General features: G+C 44.5%; 1 protein-coding gene across 1 annotated transcript; it reads left to right on the top strand.

Annotated features, from left to right (window-relative positions):
* The first annotated feature begins 1,646 nt into the window (after positions 1–1,646).
* PTHLH (parathyroid hormone like hormone) lies at positions 1,647–12,743 on the top strand. The gene is made up of 4 exons (XM_066184626.1): positions 1,647–1,677; positions 2,820–2,942; positions 8,461–8,883; positions 12,245–12,743. Exons 2-4 carry the CDS (start codon positions 2,842–2,844, stop codon positions 12,252–12,254), a joined length of 534 nt encoding a protein of 177 aa, XP_066040723.1. The 5' UTR covers positions 1,647–1,677; positions 2,820–2,841; the 3' UTR covers positions 12,255–12,743.
* Positions 12,744–25,785: the final 13,042 nt, after the last annotated feature.

Below are 25,785 nucleotides of genomic sequence, written 5' to 3'. Positions count from 1 at the left end.
GTCTTTTCAATAAAAGCAATGGAGAAGGGTCTCCCTCGCTATATATATTAGGCGAAGCTTCTGTTCTTCATAATAAAAAGAGCAGCAAGGGAGAAAAGCACCTGCTTTTAACACCTTTTATTGAGCCCTAACCTGTTACAGGCAGAATCAAAGCTCTGTAGACTGGATTTTTGAAAATATTGCCTTTTAATTTTTTTAAATTTAACTTTTTTTTTTCTCTCTCTTTTTTTTTTTCTTCTTCTTAAGCTTAGAACATTGTTTTGGAAGCGATTGCTGAGAAGAGCAACCACTGTTGGCCAGGGTGATCTCTGAGAGGCACAGACAGCTGTAATTCAAGGAAAAGGTGAAGTGATAAATTGTGAAGAAACTTCAGGAATCTGAGTTTATAGAGGCTATTTATTTTTCCTGAGTCTGGAAGGGATAATGTGTGTTGTTTTTTGGTGTATTTTTTAAAAAATTAATTTCTGGGGGAGAGGAAATTCTAAAAATATTTGATAGACGTTTTACATTTAACATGAGCAATACACCTATGAGTGTGTGGGGGTTATTTTCAGAGGATCTCACAATTATTTTTAATTAGTCGAAAGGGCAGTGTAAATCAAAGACGCCTATTAGGTATACAATTTAATTTATAGCCTACCAGGTGTTCAGAGAATTTATTTACAGCATAAACGATTTAATATTTTCAGCATGATTTCTATTTCAGCTCTTATGCTGTTTTATTTGCCTGTCTGGTGTGGAATTTGGGCTTCTAAACTGTGGCAGCGAGCGTCGTTTAACTTTAAATAACCTGCAGGTAGAAAAACGCTTTGCTTTGCACCTCAGCCTTCTCCAGAGAGTCCGCTTTAATTCGGGGGCAGGATGAGAAGGAGCAATCAGCCGGCACGCCTCAGTGTTTTGTTGCGGCTTGTGAGGGTATTGGGAAAGCATTCCCTGTAAATCAGGCTGTCAGCGGCACAACCAGCGACCCAAGTGCTCCGCAGCGGTCTCGGGGGGGCTCGGCAGAGCCCTGCGGAGGGGCGAGGGATGCTGCCGGGATGCTGCTGGGACGTGCCCAGGTGTTCGCTGGCACGGCCTGGCCCTGAGATCGGCGTGCAGGGCATTCCCTCTGGGAGAGCCGCCGGCGGTTGGGACGAGGGGAGCACTGCACCCCTCGGCTCTGTCCCGCTGTCCCCTTGTAGAGCCGGGGCGGCTCCTTGCGCGCACAGGCTGCAGAGACGGGCGGGCTGCGTTACCTTCGGGTTGTACACAAGTGTAGTCACGGGATGGAAAAGTTTGGTGCCTCCTTTGAGGGGTGCGGGGCTGCCCGGCCGTCGGTGCCCGGCGGGGTTCGGGGGTGCCCGGGGGTGTCCGGGGGTGCCCGCCCGCCTCCCGCCGCTCCAGCCACCGCTGTCCCCGCAGCCCCGCGGCACTGCCCGCCTCGCACGGGAGCGCAACTTGAGGCAGCGGTTTGCAGAGCCCTGGCCAGGCTGAAGGAGGGCGAAGTGGAAGGCGAAAAGGGAGAGGAGGAGAAAACTTTCCACTAGTTTACTTTTTTGGCCGGGAGCGGCTGTGTTCATAGACCGCGAGTCCTTCCCCCAGCCCTCCCCCTTCGCTCCCCCCCTCCCTCCACTAGCGTACAATTAGCATCATTAGGAACCGACCCTCCGGCTAATAGGGGAACGGCGACCAGCCACGGTAGGTGCGTGCGAGGAAACGCGGCAGCAGTCCCGGGAAGCGCTCTGGGGCTTGAACTAAAAAGTGCTCCCACCGATGGGAGGAATCCCCGCGGCAGGGGAGGCGCTGACCCGGGGGTAAACACAAAAAGAGAGAGCTGGATGGTGAGCGAGAGGAGTGCGGCTGCAGAAGATGCGGAGAGCTTGGCCGGAGTCCTTGGGGTCCGCTGAGTGCATGTGCTGCCGGGTGTTTCCCTTTCTTCGCTCCTTTTTGATTGCGGGCCCGGGAAGCGCTGTTTCCCAGTCTCCTATTTGGCTGTGGGTATCCCGCCAGGGCTCTCGCTCTCTCCGCACATGTTCTTAGGGCGCCATCTCTTTGCAAAACCCTCCGTCCTCCCACAGGTCTCCCAGAGGCTGCTCCGGAGCGTGTGAACATCGCAGGCTGCAGCCCAGTCCAACCTGCCGAGCCAAGCATGCTTCCCAGCCCCTGAGCCTCCCGGGGCCACCGCTCCTCCCAGACCTCTCGGGCTCTCCAGATAGGCAGCGACCTTTGCTTGTCTCTCTCCTTGTCACCGCTTGTCTCTCTCCTTGTCACTGTTGGGGACCAAAACTTTCCGGCAGCAGGAGGTGTGAACCTGACCCTTGGTTTTTTTGCAGAGTTATACGGAAAGACAGATATGGAGATGCAACCCCCCTCAGCCTATGTGTGTGTGTGTGTGTTTAAAGAGAAGTGAGCAGCTGAGCTGACTTTTGGGAATCTTTCTTTATCTGCAAGGAGGGCTTCTTTAGTAACATAAAGCCCTGAGAGAGTGGCTTAGCGGACTAGAGCTAAACAGGGCTCAGGGAACTCACCGGAGCTCGCTCTAACCCTGTTCGAATGAGAGCTGGATGGTTTTTGAACTAATATCGAGGGAGATCTTGCCTGCGGGCAGCGAGAGACAGAGAGGGAGGAAGGGAGGGAGGGAAAGAGGGAGGGAGGGAGGGAGGGAGAGGCAGACAGCAAGGAAGGGAGAGAGACAGAGCGAAGTTTGGAAGAAGTGAGCTGAGAGCTCAGAAAGTTTGTTTTTCCTTCAGAGTCTCGGAGCTGGTAGAGCCGAAGCTGGGACTCCTTGAGGACGGCGCTGGCGCATCTGTCCCTCGGGACTGACCTTCCTTTCCTTGCAGGTTTTAAGCCCCGGAGGATACAATGTTTGCTAAACTCTTCCAGCAGTGGAGTTTCGCAGTGTTCCTGCTGAGTTATTCCGTGCCCTCCTACGGGAGATCAGTGGAAGGGATCAGCCGCAGACTGTGAGTTTCTCTTTTTTTTTTTCTTTTTTTGTTTTTTTTCTTCCCCCCCCCCCCCCCCTTTATTCTCCCTTGCTGCGGCGGCGGGGCGGGTGGGGAGGGAGGGAGGGAGGGAAGGGAGGCAGTCCGGGAAGCTCCCAGCGCTGCCGGCTCCGCACGGGGCCGCTCCGGGTTACCTGACCCAGGTGCTCACCGGCGCAGCCCGAGAGCCAGGAAGAGGCACGTGGGGCAGGGAAAAAGGGCGCTTTGCAGCTGTCTGAGCTTACAGAGCTTCGGGGGAGGCGATGTGAAAGCTGAGGGGCTTCTCTTCCGACGCAGTCGGGTGATTGTTGTGCTGTTGTCCCGGGACCCTTGCAGGGAGCATCCCGGTTTATCCAAATGCTGTGTGTTACACTAACAGACACTTCCTCGGCTCTGGCGTGGAGCCAATATTGATAAGGGTAGGGGAAACACGCAGAAGTGAGGGCCATCATGACACTGAAGTACTGAACAATTTCTTTGGATTTCTTCCACTTCAGGGGAAAAAAATCCAAAGGGAGTCCAGTATCTTACTTAGAGGCAGAGGCATATTTTTTGATAAATGATAGTGTAACTTAAGACAGTCTGTTCAGGAAATGACCTTTTTGCTTCTTCCAAAATAATCAGCCTGGTTTATACTAATACCCGTACACAAAGTGCAGGAGAAGCCTCTGCACTGGTGCAGGAGCAGCTGTCTCACACATCTAACTCTCAGGCTTTCTCTGGACTTGCATCAGATTTTCTAAGGAAGAAACACCTCAGTCATGCTGGGGAGGGCTGTATTGTTATTCAGTTCCAAAGGAAGATAAGTTGGAGAAAGACTGCTGGAAAATCCGATCACAACTTACAGGGAAACATGACACAGCAAACAATTTCAGATGGGTTTCCTTTTAAGTGTTTTATTACATACATAAGGACAAGATCTCCAAATAGCACTTCCTTTGCCATTTAAGCAACACACAGAATAATAATAACAAAAAAAACCCTCCCAAAATGCCCAAAAGAAAAAATATATACCCCCGGTGAAGTGACTTCAGACACACCTAAAGTTTGGCACCAGGCAGAGATCTATTACAAATCTCCTACAGCAAATTGCGTAGAACAAGTTATTGCTGATAATGTTACAGTGTATTATTCTCAGTCCATTAACATTTAACTGTTTTGTACTCCTGAAACATGTTCTGGGGCTATTTCTATCTTTTGGGAGCATATTATATAGAGGAATCAAACTTCAGTTTCAAAAATAAATAAAAAGAGAAAATAATTGAAGTGCAGTTAGATGCTGTTATTTTCTTGGCTAGGAAACACTGAACTCGATCAAAGCCAAATTTGTTTGTTAAAAAAAAATAGATTTGCAGAAAAATACTCTTTCTCTTTTGAAGTTAGTGCAGTTCTAACACTTGTTTTTAAAGGTCAGGATTAGAGGTCTTCCCAACATCCCCATTCTGTCCTGACAGTGGGGAAGATAAGTGTAAGTAAGCTAACCAGTGAAAACGCGTTTTTCAGCTCCCTCTTTGCTCTGGCATGTAAAACACACACAAGAAACCAGTCAGCTGTCAGTTAGTGGCATTCGCGTAGTTTTGTTTGTGGGCACAGCACAAACACAGACACCACACTCAAACATGTGTCCTGTTTTAATATCACCACAAACCATTCCTCGAGTTAATGGTTAATAACTCACTTAGGCTTTGAGATTTTTTTTTCTCAGTCAAAAACTTAAACCAGTAATGGATGAAAATACTGAAGTACATTATTATAGACATGCAAAAATAATCAAAATTACATAGGCCTGGTTCTACAGACTTTGTTGAAGCAAATCTCCCATTGAAAGCTATAGCAAATTGTCCCAAGGAAAGTTTTCCAGACATGTTATTTGTTATAGGAGTGCTTTGGCTGCTAAAGAACTTCTGAGAAACCCTGTAATGCCTCAAAATGAAATTACATATTTTTATCATCATGTCCAGACATTGCAGCATCATGTCCCTAGATCTGTTCAAAATATTTTTCCTAAGCCTCAGATAGGTTGAGCAGATTTCCCTCCCTTTGGAGTCAGTGGCAAGGGCACTCAGTCTTGCAAAACCCAGTGAACTAACTGAATCCTCCTCAGTTATTTTGCTGAGTTTAGGATCAGACCCAACATGAACCGTCAAGGATAATAACAGCTAAATAGGAGAAGCTCTCTGAGATAGAAAGTGGTAGCTTGAAGAATGTTGCCTTTTAGAAATGCTAGATATCTCAAGGAAAAAAAAAAAAAAAGGAGGAGGAATGTGCCTGAAAAGAGCAGCTTATCTGGAAGTACGTGAAGTCAGGATAGTCACAAGTCATGAATTTCTGCTCCTCTCTTCATGATGAGACACTCAGTCTCACATGTACACAGTGTACTTGGGAGTAGTAATTAGTTTGGATGCTCTGGTGAAGTATAAACCATCAATTTCCTTGTCTCAAAAGTGCCAGCCACATGGAATCTTAGCATTTACTGCTCTTGCTTTGGGTACAGGATCCTTTTCCTTGGATGGGAGGTGCATTTTATAGAAGGAGGGAAGGGACCTCTAGTGGGTCATCTTAACCCTAACAGCCTAACATTTTTTTTCCATATCGTAGCCAATATGTGAATGCAATCATTCCAGCCTCCATTGCCTTCCTACTCTGAGTGTGTGGGTGAGATATTGTTGATATCTCCATTATGAAGCACTTTTTACATCAGTCTTCTTGGGCAAGCCTTTCTCCATGATTTACAAACATAGGAGTTGTTTGAATAACTGAAGCAGAAGGAGGCAGAAGGTCAAAGACATGTGTATCTACCACATCTTTGTTTCAAGGAGATTTTTTTGATCTAGAGCATACAAAGGAAGTTGGTAGGCAAAATGTAATCCTTAAGTCTGGCTGAGTAATAAAAGTCATGTGAAATGTAACACTACATAATGTTATACAATCATCTGGAATAGCAGAATGTTATTTGGGGCCAGACTTGATGCTAAATATCATTCAGATATTTAAAGAGAAACCCACCCTCTTTGGCACACCAACCCCTCACACGTCAATCCCTGCATTATTTTGGAAATGCATACTCACTCAAGATGCAGATCTTGTAATGCTTTCTGACTGCCTTGTGTGTACTGGAACCAAATGTTTAGGTTTCAGTTCTGTAAAATGGAATGGGTTTTCAGTCAAGAGGACTTTAATAACAGGCTTTGGAGAGTCAAGATTTTGTCACAGTGGGGAAGTTGACCAAATACACATTAGAGGATTAAGGCAGCTTTGGGTTGTCTGTGATAGAAGGAATTCTCCTTGGTAGTTCACAAAAGGCAGTAGGAAAGCTTTGCTCATCACATGAGACACTGGTTTAGACTCCCTAAACCAGGGAGATTTCATACACTTTCTATGAACTAGAAGAGTGAAAGCAGAACTGCATTTCCCATGCAAATTTCCTGAGAAAATAGACTACTGAAGCTCGGAGTGTAACCTGAGTCACAGCCTGACAGTCAGCACAGAGACAGTCACACAGAGGAGCCCAGGGTGCTGGTTTTATTGGCCTACTTGCCAATCAGACCAACCCTAATGAGAAAGGTGTTGTACATGGCTCTTGGTCAAAAAAATTCCTCTGGAGGAGATCATGAGCTTGTGTTAGTGGTCACAGCTGCACTGAAGAGAAAGACACGATATGGGATCAGCTCAGTATCATCACATTGCATTTTTGCTCATGGACATTTAGTAGAGGGGCATAAAATAAATGCCCCAAAGGCTGAAGTAATTCAAAACTGATTTGGGGACAATTAAAACACAGACAGTATTTGATTACATGTGTACTCACAAACCTCAGTATATGCAGAGCTGATTTTGAGCAAGATTTTGACAGTCATCTTCCAGTCTCGTTGTGGAATGGGGGAAAGTTGCTGTTTGAATTTTGCACTGAGCAATAGAGATGTAGTATCACTTAAATCCATCACTTAAACCCAATACTCGAAAGTGCAGGCCTACGAACACAGAAATTGAGGGGGATGCTCTTAAACCAGAGCTGCTTGAAATTGCCAACTTCCAATAGCTCTATTGTTGATCAAATCATAAACATAAAGAGTTTGGCTGAGGGGACTGAAAAAGAGAACCTGCAGAACAGTCCCAAATATTATGCATTTTCAAATCTGGTAATGTAGCAGGAAAAAGAGGGATGGGATGGAAGGAAAGAATATTCACTCACAGTGATGTCTCTTCTTCCAGTTCACCCACATGCAGAAACCACTTCTTACCCAGCTAACTGACCAAATGATTATAGGACAGGCAAGGCAATGAATGGAATTTCTTTGGCCAGTGAGAATCCAGTCATCTGCCATACCCTGATGCAAGAGGAGAGATTCCATAGCTAAACTCTGCATGCTGGAGTAGAGCAATTGGAAGGATAAACTTTATTATTGCATTCATGGGAACTTAGCTGAAATCCCAGCTTGTGCTCTGTCTGTGGTTCAGAGTGCAGCTGTGCATCTATTCCACTTCAAGGAAAAGGCTTCCACTTCACATTTTCTCTGGTTATTTATTATCCAGGTGCCATTTGTATCTTTTTTTTCCTCAGATGTTTAATACATTCCTTGCCAGTACAACATCTCTAAAAGACAGATAGCTATTCATCTCCCCATTCCTCGAAAACAAGACAGGGCTCAGTGTACCAAAAGGTCAGGATGAACTCTGGAAAAACCACTCTAAGTAACCAGGATGCTCTTGAAGAAGATCCAGTGAAGACGGTTAGCATAAAATTCAGACAGCCCAGCAGACAAGAAATTTGGCCCCAAAAGTTCACACTTAAAACAGTACTAGGAAGGCAACTAAAACCATAATTCGACACAAGTGACCAAGCAATAAATCCACAGTAGTGGCTGAGGCTCATCTCTGCTGATGCTCAGGCTGTCTGCTTGGGTAGCACATTATGGACTGAAGTGCTTGTGTTTTAGGCACCCAAATTCAAATATTTTTCCCTTACACTCCTGCAAATGCACTTATTCAAATGTAGGAGTAAATGCACATTTATGTGCTTGTTTATGTTTTTGAAGTACATGACTGAGCAGAAGAAAATCACTAGAATGATGCTGTATACACATTGCTTCCAGCTCCAGTGCAAGTGCTGGGTTTTCCCTCTCTTGCTGCATTATCTGACCCTTTAGTTTTCTTATCTCTGACAACTGCCTTCCTGCTTTTACTGCCTCAAGAGTGATGTATTAAGAGTCATGATGCTTTCCTAGAACAGAGCAGTGACTAATCCAGCTCCAGGTCCAGTGGTGTGTGATCAGTCAGCTGAGAATTACTACCCACTTAGGTCTTTCCCTTCTCTGCTGAGAGTAGCTTCTCTGGGGAAGAAGCAGGACTTGCTCCAGCAGTCTGACTTCACTGGATATCTCCAAGCCTGATACATGGCTGCTGTGGCCACCACAGCCAGAAAAGAGGGGAATTCTGCCTAGCACCGGGCAATAACCAAACCCTAAACATTTTTTCCCTCTCCTCTCTTCTCTCCCTTTAGCAAACGGGCTGTATCAGAGCACCAGCTATTGCATGACAAGGGCAAGTCAATCCAAGACTTAAGAAGAAGAATATTCCTTCAAAATTTAATCGAGGGTGTCAACACTGCAGAGATCCGTGCAACGTCAGAGGTGTCACCCAACCCCAAACCTGCTACCAACACCAAGAACTACCCCGTCCGGTTTGGCAGCGACGATGAGGGCAGATACCTCACTCAGGAGACAAACAAATCACAGACCTACAAGGAGCAGCCCCTGAAGGTGTCAGGGAAGAAAAAGAAAGCGAAGCCTGGAAAACGTAAGGAACAAGAGAAGAAAAAGAGGCGAACCCGCTCAGCTTGGCTAAACCTTGGCATGTACGGAGACGTTGTGACCGAGAGCCCAGTCCTGGACATCTCTGTTACTACACATAATCACACTTTAAGGTAATTCTGCTTTATTCTCTTGGGGAGCATGCCATGTATTTACTGAAATTGCTATCCCTTGGTGTGAGAGGCCAAGGTCTCCCTCAAGCTGGGAGTAAAAGCAGATCTTTGTCCTCATGGCTGGGCAGTGGTTTTTCAAGCCTGGTCTCAAGGTGCTCTCTGCAGGTAAGTGCCCCTTCCACTTTGCACTGGGGACAGAGCCTTTCTTTCCCATGAGACACAATTCACATATACAACTTACTGCCCAAATCTGCTTCCTGAAGCTGAGTAGTAAGTGAAGGTGTTTCTGTAAAAAGGAAGCACATCACAGCCACTAAAATTTTCTTTCCTGCTTTAGCTGTAGTATATCTCACATCATATCTTGGTCCCACACTTGGGCCTCAGCAGTTTGAAAGTTTTGACTTTTAAGGTTTTGCATCTATAAAATGGTGAAGTTTTGTTTCCTTCCTCTCAACACCTCCCCTTTTTGGCAACTTTCATACCCTTGCTTTACAGTTTTTCATTTTACAGTTTAACCTTAGGGGAGAACACGGAAAAATTCTCAGTAATATCTGCAAACAATGCAAACCAGCCTTTCACCATAAAATTTTCCCTGCGATTAAGACTTTTTAATTCAGCTCCATCCTTTTGCCAGCTTGTGAAACAATTACGTTGCTGCTTAAAAATGTTTAGCATTGCTCTTGGAGAGGGACATGCTTCCCTCATGCATGACAGAGAAGGGTTTTTAGGGCAGTGGCCTGGAGACATCAGCCTAGGTGTCCCAAGTGACTCATCCCCTCGCAGTCATCTCAGCTTGAGTGGAAATCTGCACACTTTCAGGCAAAGCCAAGGATTCCACTCTTCAGTTTTCCTCGAATGTTTGCATTTCACCAGCAGAACCCCACCCTTTTCTCTCCTCCTCCCCTTCACCTTGGCAGACCAGAGACATAAGTGAAGTGCCACTTGCTTGCAGTAAATCCCTTGGAAAGAGACACCAGCTGTGGAATTTACTAAGACCCAGCCTGGAGTTAAGCTTTACAGGCAACAGTTTGCAATGTGCTCCATCACTTCAGCTCATGCTGGCATCTACAGGAGGTACCAACAGCTGGGGCTGGGCATTCAGACCATCGACTAGGATGTCCCAGACCATAAACTAATTTCAACAGATGTCAGGGGACTGTGTTGGCCAGCAAACAACACCTGTCTTAAGCACAAAGAAATCTAAAATGTAGGGAATTTCAACAGTTCTCTTTTTTTGCTGTGCTGTATTTGTTTGCCATCTAATGGGATATATAAAATAACTACAAGTACAACCCTGTTAATTTTCCCAGTTCAGCCTTTTTGTTTGAAGTGTGTCTGGATGGCTGAACACTCTCAGCTTTACTGTGGAGTCCAGCATTCAAAGGCAGGATTTCTCACAGATTCCTAAAAATAACCTATATTTCAGATAATTAATTGGAGACGATTAAACAAGGAGAATCCGTTAAAAAAGGAAAAGGGAATTCCTCCTTCACAAGTACAGAGTACATGTTGGTTTATACCCTAACAAACTTCTAGTACATGAGTTTTTAGTTTTTGCAATAGGCTGGCAAAAGATGTAAACTTAAAGCATGATTTTCACTATAATCTCTGTGCTTCTTTTCTGCTGAACACTTTGGATTAAAATCTTCATGCCAATTCTCTCTGACCAGTCTTGAAAACAAAATTTTGGGTTTAGGCCAGAAAAAAATGGACAACAATAATAGCATCTCTAGATCTTTTGACTTACTACAAGGAGTATCCCATGGAAGAAGCCAGTCTTGCTAATCTAGGTCCAAAGCACAGAATGCGGCTTGCAAATTATGATTAATACAGAGTCCACTGACAAGATGTTGCTTAGCTTAAACTTTAAAACCAAGCCTAAAATCCAGGCTAAATTGAAAATGTCGCCCTCTTAGAAATAGACCTGAGTAGTGCAGACATGCAGACATACACAGCCATGCTGTTTGAACTGTGTGCCACTGTTATACCTGTTGGAATATATCCTGAAATGGATGCTAATATTGTTGCTAGGTAATTATTAAGGAGCTTCATGCTAGCATTTCCATTTCAGGCACTCTAAAAGTTATTTCTTATTAACATTCCAGCTAAATTCCCATTTCAATTCAATTAAGGTGCTTTTACTTGATTTTCTAAGAACCCCTTTGAATGAGTAAAATCCCTAATGATAGATGTAGTCTCCCTTTCAGTGTGTCCATTAAGAAAACCCTTTTAAACTCTCCAGGACCTGAATTTTGTTGTGCCTCACACCCACACACTTGCCACTTGGGATGTTACCCCCAGCTCTGCTGATCAGTCCTGCAGCAGAGAGAATCCCACTCCATCCTGTATCTCCACATTCCACCTTTAAGTTTTTCCCAGGGAACCACAAAAAAAGAAATGTGCTGTTCAGAGGGACAGAAGGGAAGAAAAGCCCAAACCTTCAGCATTTCCTGCAGCACCTCTGAGCAACATCATGTTACAGTACAAGGAATATACTGATGGGGTGGGAGCAGGCTCTCATGGGGAGAGAACTCACACCAGACTGCAGCAAACCTTAGAAAACTCCCAGATCTCAGGAGCGGGTGCAGCTGATTGCTTCAGCTGGGCTGAGTGCAAACGGAGCTGGAGGATAACAGGATGGGATGGTTGTTCTCTTTCAGGACCAAGCTGTCTGGCTCCTAGAGGGAAAGTTTCAGGATAAGAGCCTTTTCACCCAGTCAAGCACTCCAAGAGATGCTACCGAGGGTCTGCTCACTCTAAGCCCTGAGCAGCCTTTACTCACACACACCACAGCCCCCTTGCCTAAGGGGTGGTCTCTCAGTGGGAAAAAGAGACCAAATAAGCCCCATGGCACTGCTTGAATCAGAACATGGCATCACATCCCAGCAGTTGACACAGCATTGCCACAGCGTTAACAAGGACTTCCTTTTCCATATTTTCAAAACTGTTTTTGCTTTTCTCCAACTGTATTATTTTTGTCTTTTCCAGCACTTGACACTTTTATCATAGGGTGACACAATTCTTATGCCTGTAGCACTCAGGAATCTTCTTGCATAAGGCTCTAAAAAACAAAAAAAAAAAAGTCCCTTTCCATTCCTCTGATGGTACAATAGCCTCAATATGTGACAAAATGCAGGTCAGCACATTTCTAGAGGGGTTGCATTGAGAAAAACATAACAGAGGTCTTGAGTAAATGTCTAAAACTGTGACATGGTCAAACAGGCCCTGTTACTGCAAATGGTTACTAGCAAGGCACACCTGTTACGGTCTGTGGCATTCTTGCCATTGATTCTATGTCCACACATTTGTAGTGAAAATTAATTAATTTTTCTGTTTTTCCTGTCCTTTCTTTTCTCTGCAGGAGGCGCTGACATTTTCAGCAAGAGATATTTGGAAGACGTATTGCAGTATTCTGTAATAGTGAACATATGGGAAGTATTAAAATATTTATTACCTGTAAATATTGTAAATGCTCAGAATAAAACCTTCCCCCCCCCCCCATTGCTCTCTAAAACTGCACATTTGGTTATTGTGACTTTTCCTGTTTTTTTTTTTTTTTTTTCTTTTTTTGGCTAAGGCTAAGACAATTATTATTGTCACATTTACCATAATTTATTTTGTTGACTGGTGTATTTATTTTGTGAACGTATCTTGGTGCTGCTGACTTTCTATATTTTTGTAACATAATGCACTTTAGATATACATATTGAGTACATTGATAACTGACATAAAATGTTCCTGTTTTGTGGTTGATTTCAATGAATGCCTACATACAATTGTTCAAACGGATTTTCCTTTGTGCATGTATAATAGCAATATTTTAAAATTTGTAAAGAATGTCTAATAAAATATAATCTAATTAAATCAGGACTCAGAAGGAGAAATGTGTTCTTTAGGAATTTCAAGAGCAGGAACAACTTTTTTTATTTATTACATTTGAAAATAGTTTTAAATGTAATGTGTTTACATTGGTCTAAACTCCCACATTTTCACGTTAGCTTTTACTTAAAAATCACTCAGAATGTGTTTTCGTTCCCGCGTACCATTTCAAGTTCACTCAGTTGCTGAACGGCCTGGGGGTAAGAAAAGTCCCAGAGCTCAGACCCCACTGCAGGGGAGGCAGATTTCCAAACTCCCCAGGCCCCAGTCCTGCAGGGGCTGAGCCAGGGGCTGAACCCTTGCACTCTCCAAACTGGGGAGTGTGAAAAGCAGCCCCAGGGGTGGGGGGACATCACTTCCCCTGCTCTTGGAAGGTGCTCACAGGTCACACCTGTTCACACCCTGCTCAAACCCAGGTCAGAGACACCTCTGCTCCGAGATCCCAATGGCCACAACACCAGTAGAACCTCAGCTCTCTGTGCTTTTGTGTGAGGGGGGCAGAACCTGTTTCCTGGGTGAATGTGCAAAGGGAAGAACAGCTGCAAACTGCGCATCACAAGGTGCTCTTGCATTGCTGGGATAAATTTTCCCCTCCCCCACCACAAAGATGCTTCACACAGCTCTGTTTCCAAAACCATCTACATTAATCCTGCTTCTGCCTCATCTCCATAGATGAGACCAGCTAAGAGAGAGACCCCTTCAAGACTTCATGTCCACTGACTGAAGAAAACACGAGGAAAAAAATCATGGTCTATTACTTTTTCTTGCTTCTTAATCCCTTTCACTTGCAAATCCCAGCAGCTGCTGTTGGGGCAACCTGAATAAAGGGGATTGATTCACAGAGATATCTGAACTTTGCAAGATCCAACTGAATTTCCTCTGTCCCAATCCTTTAACACCAGCAACATCAGAAAAATGCAAGCATGGAAAAAAAAATTACAAATCCTGGGAATTTTAAGATAGTTCTTGTAATTGTTGCTCTTTTCTGTAGTTGCCAAACTTTTCTTTTTTATTCTTCTTTCCTTTTTTTTAAGTGCCATCTTTTTCCATTGCCAAAGTACAGCCATCATGTAATATAAACCAGATGTATTTCTGCTCCCTACCCAATCTTGCAGGAAACTACCTCCAAGAAAATACTAAAAGCAGGAAAACTTGAGAAAAAATTACCCATCCTTCCCAATCTATTTCTCTGAAGTGTGAAATTCAACGCTTCATTATGTCCAGTTAATTACAACAGCCACAAAGCATGTGCATGCTGTTTCCTTTTCAGATGAAAAATATTATACATGATGAAGCATAGCACTAAGGAAAAAAGGCAGGGTTTCTGCACATTTTCTACTTGGCCTCCTTGCACATCCTGCCTATTTATAGTATCCAGCTAAGGCTGGGATTTATACAACGAAAGTTAACTGCAATACATTCAAAAGACAATTTTGTATCTCAAGATTACCAGCATATCCCTGCTGGCACTAAAACTGAAAGCTCTTCTGGGCAGACGCAATTTATCTTCATCAGAAAGGATGAGCCTTGGCAGACAGGGGCCCAAAGAGCATAAACCAAACCAAAAACCCAAGTGCTGAACCTTGGTTCCACGGAACTGACCTCCTCATAAGAGAAAAACTGATTTTGAAGTGTCTCTCGTCTCCCCTGTATCCTTCCACTGTCCATTTAGGACTTTTAATTTTTTTCCTAATTTCCTATAGGTAAAATCTGCAATTGTAGAGAGTTTAAGCAAATTCCTATTTTTCTGAAAGACCTTTGCACAGGCCTTACAAAATCTGTCTGTTGCTTCTGTGCTTCACAGACTCTGGTTTGTAAGCTGGTTCTGCAGACTTCGTGAAGCTGAATGCAAGATTATTTTTTTTTAAGCTCTCAGCTTTGCAGGAAAAAAAATCCTGGAGGTCTCAATTTCTGAGACAAACTAGAGAAGCTTTGCCTTGCTTGTGGTGGGGGGTAAAATCTCCCAGAGATTTCAGTTTCTCAGACAGTTCAACCCTAAAGGTTTAACTAGTCTCAAAGACCCTTGCAGGGGTCAGGACTTAAGAATCAGGACTTATCCTGATATTTTCTGATGTCCATGACACCAGGTGCTGGACGAGAAAAGAAATGATGCTCGAACTTGAATATTTCATGTTTTACTGTACGACCTCTAGGAGGGCTGCACTCTTGCATTCATGTCCTTCCAGCTCTGTTTCTCTTGCTCTCCCTATTCCCAGCTCATCCCAGACCTCACCTCACCCACAGCACCTTCTTTCACCAGTCTCCTGTCTCAGCAAGTCCTTTCTCCACATCCTTCCCCACTGCCACTGACCTTGTGTTTCTCCAAGCCCTTCATCCCAGCTTTTCCACCAGTTGGTTGTGCTCTCCCCTCAGCATCCCCATCAGCTTCCTCCTGCTCTCTGCCCATCTCCCAGCAGGAAGAGCAGCCAGAACAGAGTGGGGCAGCTTCCTCCTCACTTTGCTTTGCACCACCCTATCCCAGGGCTGTTTCCCCAGCTCCTGGATAAGTAGGAGCTGTGGGGAAATTGTCCTGTGCCTTCATTGTCTCTGAGCATGAGCCTGTTCAGATGACAGGGTCTGCACTCCTGGGATGTGCACAGAAAGTCCACTCATGCACAGGAGCTGAACCATAACGAAGGCTTTTGCTGATAAAGGAGATTCCATTAAATTAGTGTGATTTTTCAGAGGGTTACAACGTGCCCAGATGTTCCTCAAGGTGATAAAAGAACATTCACAATGCAGAGAATGCCCTTCCAAATTTCCATTTTTCCCTCTGTAAGCCAGAGAGGTGCTAGGGCTTCTCAGAAAAAAAAAAATCCAAAAGATTTTTACTACAGGCAATACAATTGTTTTTTCTTTAGTTTGCTTTAGTTTTCTTTAAACACGGTACAACTACTTTGGCTGAAATCTTCTGAAAGGCAGTGTACACGGTTTCAGCCTGAGAGGTCAAATACAAGGAGGACTACAAAGAAATGAGGCCAGAGTGTCCCACCAGGAGATGGTGGCCTCCCTCAAGGGTGCCCTGAGCAGCAGTCCTGCCTCCCAGATCCAACCAGCACAGTCAGAAACTTTGTTCCTGCCCAAGACCTCCGAGGGGAGGATGGATTTGGCACCCCATCACTGCTCTGGTTTTGCAGCAGTGGCTGTGTTTACTACAGAACTTAAAAGTGGTTAAGAGACATCCAATGATGACAGCTCTTCCCAGCAGCTCCCCTGTGCTGGACCTCCATCACAGACCTTTCCAGGCTCCGTGCACTTGGCACAGGGAGCTCATCCAACAGTAGAGTTCCTCTCACTGAGTTCGTTTCGTGGTCCTTTGTAAACACAGACATTTATCTGGCCTTCAAGACACACAAAAAAACAACCAGTGCAGTTTATGCCTGTGCTCTGGAATGGCTCTATGCTCTCAAGGAAAGCATTTCAGGCATAGGAACTGCTTGGCTTGCTTTGAAGCATTCCCCACCCCAACCTATGGACAGCACTATCCCAGCACAATGCAGCCACAGTGCAGTGATCATGCATGTTCACTTATGAGTAAGTGCCTTGATCTGCTGAACCACCACAGAGAACTTGGCTTTCTTGCAGAATCCAGAAAGTAGGGGAATGCTGACTGTATTTAGTTACAGCCTTTGAGAGTTTGAAACATTTTGTTGTTTGGTCATAATTTACTGCAGAGAAAAAGTGCCCTGATAGTTTCTGTGGAGTCAGGGGGGCTTTATTTATTTACAAAAGAGATACTACTAGAGGAAGCACAAACCACCTTTTAAGCACCACAACATGATATCTCCCAAAATAAAATGGGAACCATCAGCATGAGGAGTTGGGTCACATGAGCAAAAAAGTCATTAAAAAGTACATTTTGTCCCCTACTGAAACCACCACTGGTTTCTGCTAATAGAGTCAAGAACAAAGCAGGGAGAGAGGCATATGCATTCATCCCCAATTTTAATGGGGACAGCACTGGAACTCCTTGGCATAGTAATTTCTTTGCTTTATCCTAGTTATTATTCAAAATAGAGTCAGATTTGCTCACTTTTCTGAAGGTTTGTGAGCTGTGGAAAACTTGGGGCAGAAATGTAAAGCATTGATGTGTAGCCTGCCCTCTTCCCCCTCACTGGATTGGTTGGTTGGTTGATTTTGGTGGCAGTAGTTATGGGCTGGTTGGTTTTGGTGTGTGTTTTTTATGGGGTTTTTTGGGGGGTTTTTTTGGTTTTGTTTTTGTTTTTTGTGGGGGTGGGTAGGCAGTGTTGTTTGTTGGTTTGGTTTGGGGTTTATTTTGTGGGGGGGGGGGTTTTGTGTGGTTTTGTTTGTTTGTGGGGTTTTTTGGGGTTTTTGTTTTGTTTTGTTGGATTTTTTCCCTTGGTTGCTTATCCCAGTTTTTTAACCAGGCTATGGACACAGTCATCAGGTAATAAGTGATAGGTTTCATATTCACCTAGATAAAGGTGACAACACTTAAAGACATTTTCTCATGGCCTGTGCATCCCCCAGGATGCCCCTCTGGACACTGACTTCAGTGGAAGCTATGCATGCAGCTTCCCACACACTTCTCTGAATACATACCCCCTTGAGCCCACTTTTTAATTGGTTTCCTGGACTGTTCTCCTCACAACTAACTTTTTCCTGCAGTTAATGTTAACTAATTCGCTGTGGAAAATGTCTATGATCTAACCTTCTCCATGCCTTTCTTTCCAGATGTGTGACTGATCCAAAAGAGTGATTTGCAATGCATATGCCATGGACCATCCTTTTTCAAGAGCTGGATTCTGCTCTTTGACAGGGCAGGTGAGCATCCTCTGCACATTCATGGGCTCGCCGCTTGGACTTCAGAAAGCATGTTTGAGGCCACTCTGCATATTGCGGACCAAGTTCCTTTAAGGAAAGCAACTGAAATTTTGAAGGGATTTTTTTTCCTCCAGTGGAACTTCCAGGAAATCCCTACATATTCACTAAGGAAAATCCTTCCTTATGTATTGGAACCAGCTTTCTTGCCATGGCCATTCCTGCACAAGTGTGTTAGAGGCAGGAGGGATTTGTGTGGATTGCTGTTGTTAGAAATACATTTTACAAGATCTGGGTCACTCAAGCAGAAAACTAGGGCACAACAAAAGGCAAAATCTCACCTTGCCACCTGAGTTTTGTGGTGTGTATCTGTTTTACCCATGTTGTCATTGCATGGAAGGAGTGAAGATCTACTCTGATCCAGCTCAAGTTTTCACACTGTTAGACACTTTACCTGTTTTCACAAGCCTGTTCTTGGCCTCACTCACCCTTTACTAGCTGAAAGGCCATGGAAACACACAAGCACTGGGTGCAGCTAAACTCTGATCCAAACAAGATCTAACTTTGTCCCAGTAAAAGTGTCTGTATATCATTCTGTCAGAGGTTCAGGTCAGCAATCTGATCAACCCCCAGTGTGAAATGAGAACTGCCCCGTGGCTCCTCTCATCCAGGCCAGGGAGCACAGGGATGGTGGCCCATCCACTTGAGAAATGGGGCATTAGTAGCCAATTCCTCAGTCAGGCTTTTCGGCCAGTCTCCTTTTGGAATTTTGAGACAAAACAGGGAAGATTTAGGGCTTTGCTGTACCCACTTTAAAATGTCTACAGTTTCCAATGCCAGCAGGCAAGAAGTGTATGTAAATAGATTCTTTTCCTTTCTACCTTTTGTATTGCTCCAGTTCCTGTTCCAATAACAACCAGGAGAGATTTATCAGGAAAGCACATAGACTTAATAAATTTTTCATAAGATAAAATGGGTTTATCATGCTTTTGGGGATAATGATGAATATTCTTCTTGTATAGCGATGACATTCCACTCGAGCACATGAAATCACCAGAGATGAAGGACAAGCCCCCTTGTAACTCCCCAAATATCCTGAGAAATGCACCTTGGGTTGGCAGGCTTGCTGCACAGCCTTGAAGAGTTTGAGTCCAAAGTACCAATATGAATCCCACACCATTCCTTACCCATAAATAAGCAAGGATTGCATGATCTCCTGGACCACAGGAGGGTTTCTCACATGAACAAGAGCTCAGTCTTGAAAGCCCTGAGCACAGGAAGGCTCTGGTGTTTGCTGGATACAGAACCTGCCAGTCACTCACAGCAAAACCACAACAGTGCACAGACTCTGCAGAGAAGGGGGGAAGAAGAAGGCAAGAGTAGGAGCACAGCCACTGCCAGAGGCTGGGAGGATGTGTGGGCTCATCTCCTGGGACAACCAGGACAGAGTCAGTGACAGCCATGTGAAGGATACACAGTTCCAAGTGATAGCTGAGAGGAATCGGCATCAGTATAAAATCTCGACAAAAATTTGGTATTTTTGCGTGTGAAAGATACAGAGAAGCTGTTCTTCAAAAGGCCTCTTCTCAAGCAGCCTGGATGTTGTGCAATGGCCACAGGAAGTTCCTTACAGGGCAGAGTAGATTTGTTTATATCTGAAACATCAGCTCATGAAATAAGATACAGAAAATGATATCCACATTAATGAAATGCAGCTGACATCCACTGATTCTGAATTTTATTTTTGTATTGTACTTGCTCTTACATCAGGACTCCATAGGGCTAAGCAGATCCAGAACTCTCAGTTTTTCTGTTTTAGAGGCTCATTATTGGCACAAGAATGAAAACTTTAAATAAATATATCACAATCACTATGACTGCATTTTAGTTGCTCACATAATGATAAGATGACATGGGGTAAATAGTTGGAGTTAAGAGCAGTTCTAACAACAGTTGGTTCGTCACTTATATTTAATCTATTTAAGAGACATTTTTATCAGACAAAGATCAACCCACTGGGACCATTAATAGCTACACTTATAAAAAAAGCCAGCAGCCAGAGACCAACAGAGACAGACGTAGCAGTCTTACAGTCGAAAATCACCAGTAAATTTAGAACACACTCACATGAACATTTTGCTGCGCGTGTTATTATTTAAACAGCATTGTAGTAAGAGCTTATGCATGTATAATCAAAACCATGCCCAAAGATCTAATGAAAATACTGGGAACAAAAGACCTCAGGAGAATACCTGGCTCATCCTAGGTGATTTTAGCAGATGAAGAGGAAAGGCAGCACAATGGCAAGGTGCCTGAAAGAGCCATGGTGTGATTTGTCAGAGCCTAGGTGGGATTACAGGGAACAATCCGAAGTGGAACATGCAGTGTCTGTTAGGTACTGAGAAAGGAATGCTGCTCTGGGTGCTCTATAAACACCCTGCAGGGCTTTTGTTGATGTTAGCAGGAGCTATCCCCGGGCCCAGCAGACGGCCCCGGGTACTGCTGGATGTGCTCAGTGCGCACCGGCTGACTCCAGAGCGCGGGAGGCTCACAGAATCACAGTCGCAGAATCAGTCACAGAATCTCAGAACCACAGAGTCACAGAGTCACAGAATCACAGAGTCAGAGAACCAGAGTTACAGAACCCCAGAATCACAGATCCACAGAACCACAGAATTGCAGCACCACAGATTCATCGAATCCCAGAATCGCAGAATTACAGAATCATCAGAGAATCACAGAGTCACAGAACCACAGAATCAATCCCAGAATGACAGAATGTCCCGAACTGGAAGAGTGGAGGCGTAAGGATCACCAAGCCAACTCCTGGCCCTGCAGAGCACCATAACCCAAGAGTCACACTCTGTTCCTGAGAGTGTTGTCCAAATGCTCCTTGAGCTCTGTGGGGCTTGGTGCTGTGACCATTTTCCTGGGGAAGCTCATCTCAGGGCAGGCTCTTCGTCCATCTCAAAAAAAAAAGCAGTAGTTAGCCCAAAAACCAGATGTTGATCTCACATTGGATTCTTGGGACTCATCCCTCATTTCACCAGTATTTACCCATCTGCCACTAGACAGGGCTATCAAGAATTAGGGAGGTCACAGCCGATGAGACACATAAGCTTTGTCCAAGCAAAACTGCTCACTGCAGGCATTTCCAAGCTGGGAAATTAGTGTGTAAATTTCCCCCAGTATAGTAGACAATACATTCGTTTGTGAGGATCTTCCTTAAACACCCAGACTTCTGGTTTTTTGATACTGTTGTGGAGCATGGACAGATAGGGCAAGGGAGGCTCTAGGGCAACATTGAAGGGCCCTTAGTCATGCAAACCTTCTCTTGGCCTCACTAGTAGTATTGCGTCCATAAAAAGTACCCCCAAGGACCCCTCCGAGTTGGACAGCGTTTCACTAATTTTCAGCACAATTTCTCTTCCAGTCTACAGTGATCTGTCTTTTCTTTGCCCACAGAGGTGTCTCAGTCTTAGCCTCTGATGCCCTCCTCTTTCATCCCCATCCGCCACGACTGTCCCATCAGCCCTCTGTAGAGTACAGATTTATAAACTGTACATATAAGGTGAGCAGGCTTATAACTTCAGAGCTTCTGGCACAAGGTACAAAGTTAGAGCAACAAAAACACTGACATATGCAGCTGTTTCTTTAAATAAGGGAAGGCCAAGCAAGGTGACTGCTGCCAGCCAAGTCTGAATGTATAAAGAGAACCACTTCCAGAAAGAGGGCTCACAAAGTTCTTGAAAGTGGGACCACCTCAGAGATGAAGTTAGTGCCTTCCCCTCCCCCAGTCTTCCCTGACCTGCTTCAAACTTCAGCAAATCAGTTTTTCCAGGCCTCTCACCCCCTCCCTCCCCTTGAGCAGCCTGATTTTTCTATGTGAACATTTTGGCAGATCTGGGAGCAGTTTTACTTATTCATTTAATAGTCACAAATAATGGTTCTGTTTTACCAGTTAATTATTTCACCAGTCTCACAGATGCATGCCTTTCCTTCATGTTCAGTGGGGAGGAATCCAGTGCCCACACAAGCAACAATAACAATCTGATTAAAAGACTGATGCGTTCTGATTTCTTCCCTTCAATACATTTTGTTCTGTGGATGTTTTTTTAAAAAGCAAAGAAAAAAGGGGGGAAATTAGCCAGTTTTTGAGAGGGAGGCAGCATGAAGGACATAAATGAAGAGAACCACTGGAGGTCACTGTGACAGAAAAGGAGAATGAGTCAGATGAAGGCAGGATCTCCAAAGCACCAGCTAGTTTGAGGTGGTGGTGGTGGCTGTGGGGCTGAAAGGGTGAGAGAAGAGACTGTACCTTGATTTTACCGGAATTTGGAGCCACTGGCTGCAGAAGCGAGGCAGGAGATGAGGCTTGTGTCCACATCAAAAGCTTGACTTCTGACCAGGTTTCCCTCCAAAGAACATCAAACTTTTATCTCCTGCAAGTGCTTACCATCTGCAGTCTGACTGTGAAGTGTCCTGCCCTGCTCAGGGTCTCCCAGCTCTGTGCCCTGCTGAATAGAACTTCTGCAAAAGACAAAGTCACATTATACCTTACATATATATTACCAATTTGCCTTCAGAAATACTGTTTTTTCCAGCACTGAGGGAACTTTCAGCTAAGACTTTGCCTCTTCCCCAGCTGGTAGAGAGGTCCCAGCACTGTACACAGCACATGGGACTCGTTCCTAAAAGGAGAGTCACACACTGGTTACAGCGCCGTTGGCTCTCCAGTCTATTTCCAAGAACTGCATAACTTGAAATCATCCTTCGCTTTATTAATGTGTGTGTGGGAGGGAGGAAAGGAAGCGCTGTGAGGGCAAGGGGGACAAGCAAGAAACATCACACCTTTCAAATGTAGGGGGTCATTTTCTGCTTTTTCCACCCTTCCCCCGGCCAGCTGTTAAATCCCACATTTCTCCAGCCATGCCTGCTGCCTCTGTGACAGAGGAATGCACAGCAATCATTGCTTGCAATGGCTGAAATCACTTGGCAGGACCCACAGGAGAAGAGGTTTGCAAGTTCATTTGGAATAAGAGCCAAAAAAACCTATACAAGTTTGCTTTTTTTCTTCCCTTTGGAAGTCCCCTCCTCTTTACCTTGCAGCTTCCTTCCCATCCCATGGACTGTCTTTCAGTGTTTGATGTTCCCTTAATCCACCCTGTTGGCCCTCCACAAGTTTCTGGTGACTTCTTATTCAGCTCAAAATACCTTACAAAACGAAGAAAAGTGAAATATCTGCTGTCAAATAAAAGAACAAAAATTAATTTGAAAATGCTGCATTTTGTGATCAATGTCCCTTCAAGGGCAGCTTTCCTTTCTGCCTTGTTTTTTGGGTCTGTCTGCATGTATTTTTGACTAATAACTATGCATACATGCACATGCACGTACGAGTATGTGTGGGAGTGAGAGCCAGGGAGCACATAAAGGGTATTTGGGGATTCTTTGGTTTTGGACTCTCACACACAGTTGGGGAAGGCAAGTTATAAACATATAGGTAGGTCCAAGAATGAATACTTTAATATTTGCAGATCCTGATGTCTGCCAAGTGCTAGCATTTCAGGGATGCATATTCACATGCAGCTGGCGACACACGTTGGAAGGTACCCAATGTTTTGCCAGTCAGGTTCCAGACTTGAAATATCTCAGCAGACCCACATGTGGATGTTAACACAAAGCAGGGAATGTTTCCCCTAATTCTACATACTCATTAACTAATCAGCAAGCAAAACAGTTTGCAGAGAATAGGAGGATGGAAATCAGTCCTTTACTAGAAATCCTTCTCAAGGCCTCCAAGTCAACCTTCTACCTCCCCAACCTGGAGAGAGACACCAAAGCTTATTAAACTCAATAAAAACCAACCCACAGCCATCCCCCTTTGGGACACCTCACCTTCAGGATACTTTCTAGGCATTTGTGCTAAACGGTTCTTTGCAGCTGGGCTTTTTATTTGATTTCAGTTTCTTAGGGCCATCTCCCAGCTCCAACATTCCCTAGCTTGTTTACAGCCAGTCTCACCAGTGAGCCGGGTGCCAGTTTCATTTAATTTGTTTTTCCAGTGGCAGCAACAATCTGTGTAGAAAGCATAAACAGAGGGAAAGAATCTGGAATCAGCAAATGGTGTGCACAGCTGCACGCCATAATTTCTGTTAGTGAAAGTTTTAATTCCGGTCATCAGAAGAAGAGCAGAAGAGTTGGAGGCAAAGAAGAGGTGGAGTAGTAGAAGAAATATAGCAAGAGGAAATAGTAAAATCCAAGGCAGCTGGAGAATCTTGGAGTCATTATAATTAAGGCCCAACAGGTTACAATTTCTCCAAAAGAAGTCAAAGCCAGAAAGCAGCCAACAGGTCTTGAGGAGGAATTGTTCAACGATGTGATTCTAAAATATATAGTAGTAGAAACAGGAAAATTTGTTTGTTTCTCTTGCAGATAAGAACATTTCACCAAGACACAAAATGAGGGGAAAAGAAGTCATAAGGGAAAGAAAACTACATCAATTTAAAAATAAAAGTAAGTAAGTAAATAAATTCTTTAAAATTAAGAAGCATTACTGTTGGAGGAAAAGCAATCAAAATGACATTTCAAGTTCTTTAATAAGAATACACCACCAAGTAAAAGCAAAGTTGAAAACCATGGCAAAAAACAAGTGTAAATATAGAAATGACAAGAAAAGTCACCCAGCGTGCATTCCTGGAAGGCACCACACATCAGCTATTATGGTTAGAGAAGCAAGTGAACACGCTCAATTGCTAATATCTATATTTTGAAGTAATTAGGGGAAGGAAGGAAGGAAGGAAGGAAGGAAGGAAGGAAGGAAGGAAGGAAGGAAGGAAGGAAGGAAGGAAGGAAGGAAGGAAGGAAGGACGGACTGGCCCATTTTCAGGGGCAGGGCATGATCAGTTCTGTTGTTTTTAAGACTGAGCTCCACAGTGGGATTTAATCCTCTGGATCCTTGGATGATTCCTCCCCCCTAGAGCAGATCTATTTAGCAGGAGCATGTAGGCGTCCATTTGACCACCCTTTTTAAATTTTTTTTTAAGTGTTTGAGCTTAGGGAGGCTTCTAGAGTGCCTTGGGCTGCATTGGAATGCCCAGCACATCCAGCTGCTCCTTCTGGGTAAGGTCTCATCCTGTCACTGCTTCCACAGGAGGAGTTTGAAACAAAAGCTGTTAGATCAACCTGGGCATGGCACAGGTGGAAAGACTAGGAGCTACCACCATGTGTCCTCCTTCCTTTGGAAGAGACTGTGTTTGGTTTTGGTTCAAAGACCCAAGAGAAGCAGCAGTCCTGCTCTTTTCCTGCTGGATCCTGAGCCAGCATGGGGAGCTGGAAGGGCTTCCTCTTCCTCACAGAGCTGTCTTTCCTGTGGCTGAGAAACACGGCAAGAGATCACCACTTATTTATTTATTTGTTTGTTTGTTTATAGGGAAGGGAAGGGAAGGGAAGGGAAGGGAAGGGAAGGGAAGGGAAGGGAAGGGAAGGGAAGGGAAGGGAAGGGAAGGGAAGGGAAGGGAAGGGAAGGGAAGGGAAGGGAAGGGAAGGGAAGGGAAGGGAAGGGAAGGGAAGGGAAGGGAAGGGAAGGGAAGGGAAGGGAAGGGAAGGGAAGGGAAGGGAAGGGAAGGGAAGGGAAGGGAAGGGAAGGGAAGGGAAGGGAAGGGAAGGGAAGGGAAGGGAAGGGAAGGGAAGGGAAGGGAAGGGAAGGGAAGGGAAGGGAAGGGAAGGGAAGGGAAGGGAAGGGAAGGGAAGGGAAGGGAAGGGAAGGGAAGGGAAAGCCACAGCTCACACCTCCCAGAACATCATGTCCTGGGGCACCTTCCCTCTATGCCCTGACTCCCTTCTCAGATAAGAGCTGCAATGGGCCTTGTCAGGCCCAGGTTATTACCCAGATAATTCCTCTTGGCAGCCATTTGAGTTCTTAAATGACTGCTGATATCAGTATTAGGTGGAGGCATTAGTACAGAGTGAGGTGATCCCTGTGTGAGGTCTCAAAACCTGTGATGGTTGAATTTGTTTGTGAACCTACATCTTTGCTGACAGCCCTTACAATTTTCTTTTGATGCACCATCACACATGCTTGAAGACACACAACTGATTGAAGACTTTACACTTTTAGCAGTGGCTGACATTCATATTATTTTAATGAAAAGAAAGAGTGATAACATTTATAAGCTCAAATTTCTGAATACCAGACATGCAAAAAACCCTCCTAAAAACAGAATAAATGAAATAAATATAAAA

Source organism: Chamaea fasciata, unplaced genomic scaffold (assembly GCF_029207755.1).
Source record: "Chamaea fasciata isolate MVZ Bird 193981 ecotype frontalis unplaced genomic scaffold, bChaFas1.0.hap1 SCAF_5, whole genome shotgun sequence".
In the NCBI taxonomy this organism is placed as follows: Eukaryota; Metazoa; Chordata; class Aves; order Passeriformes; family Sylviidae; genus Chamaea; species Chamaea fasciata.
The sequence above is the reverse complement of the archived record's forward strand: the minus strand, read 5'-3'. Positions and strand labels throughout refer to the sequence as shown.

Excerpts from the sequence above, each read along its gene's own strand:
- PTHLH (XM_066184626.1), top strand. The coding sequence starts at position 2,842 with ATGTTTGCTAAACTCTTCCAGCAGTGGAGTTTCGCAGTGTTCCTGCTG. Across the intron at positions 2,943-8,460 it reads GAAGGGATCAGCCGCAGACT|CAAACGGGCTGTATCAGAGC; the intron begins GTGAGTTTCTCT and ends CTCTCCCTTTAG.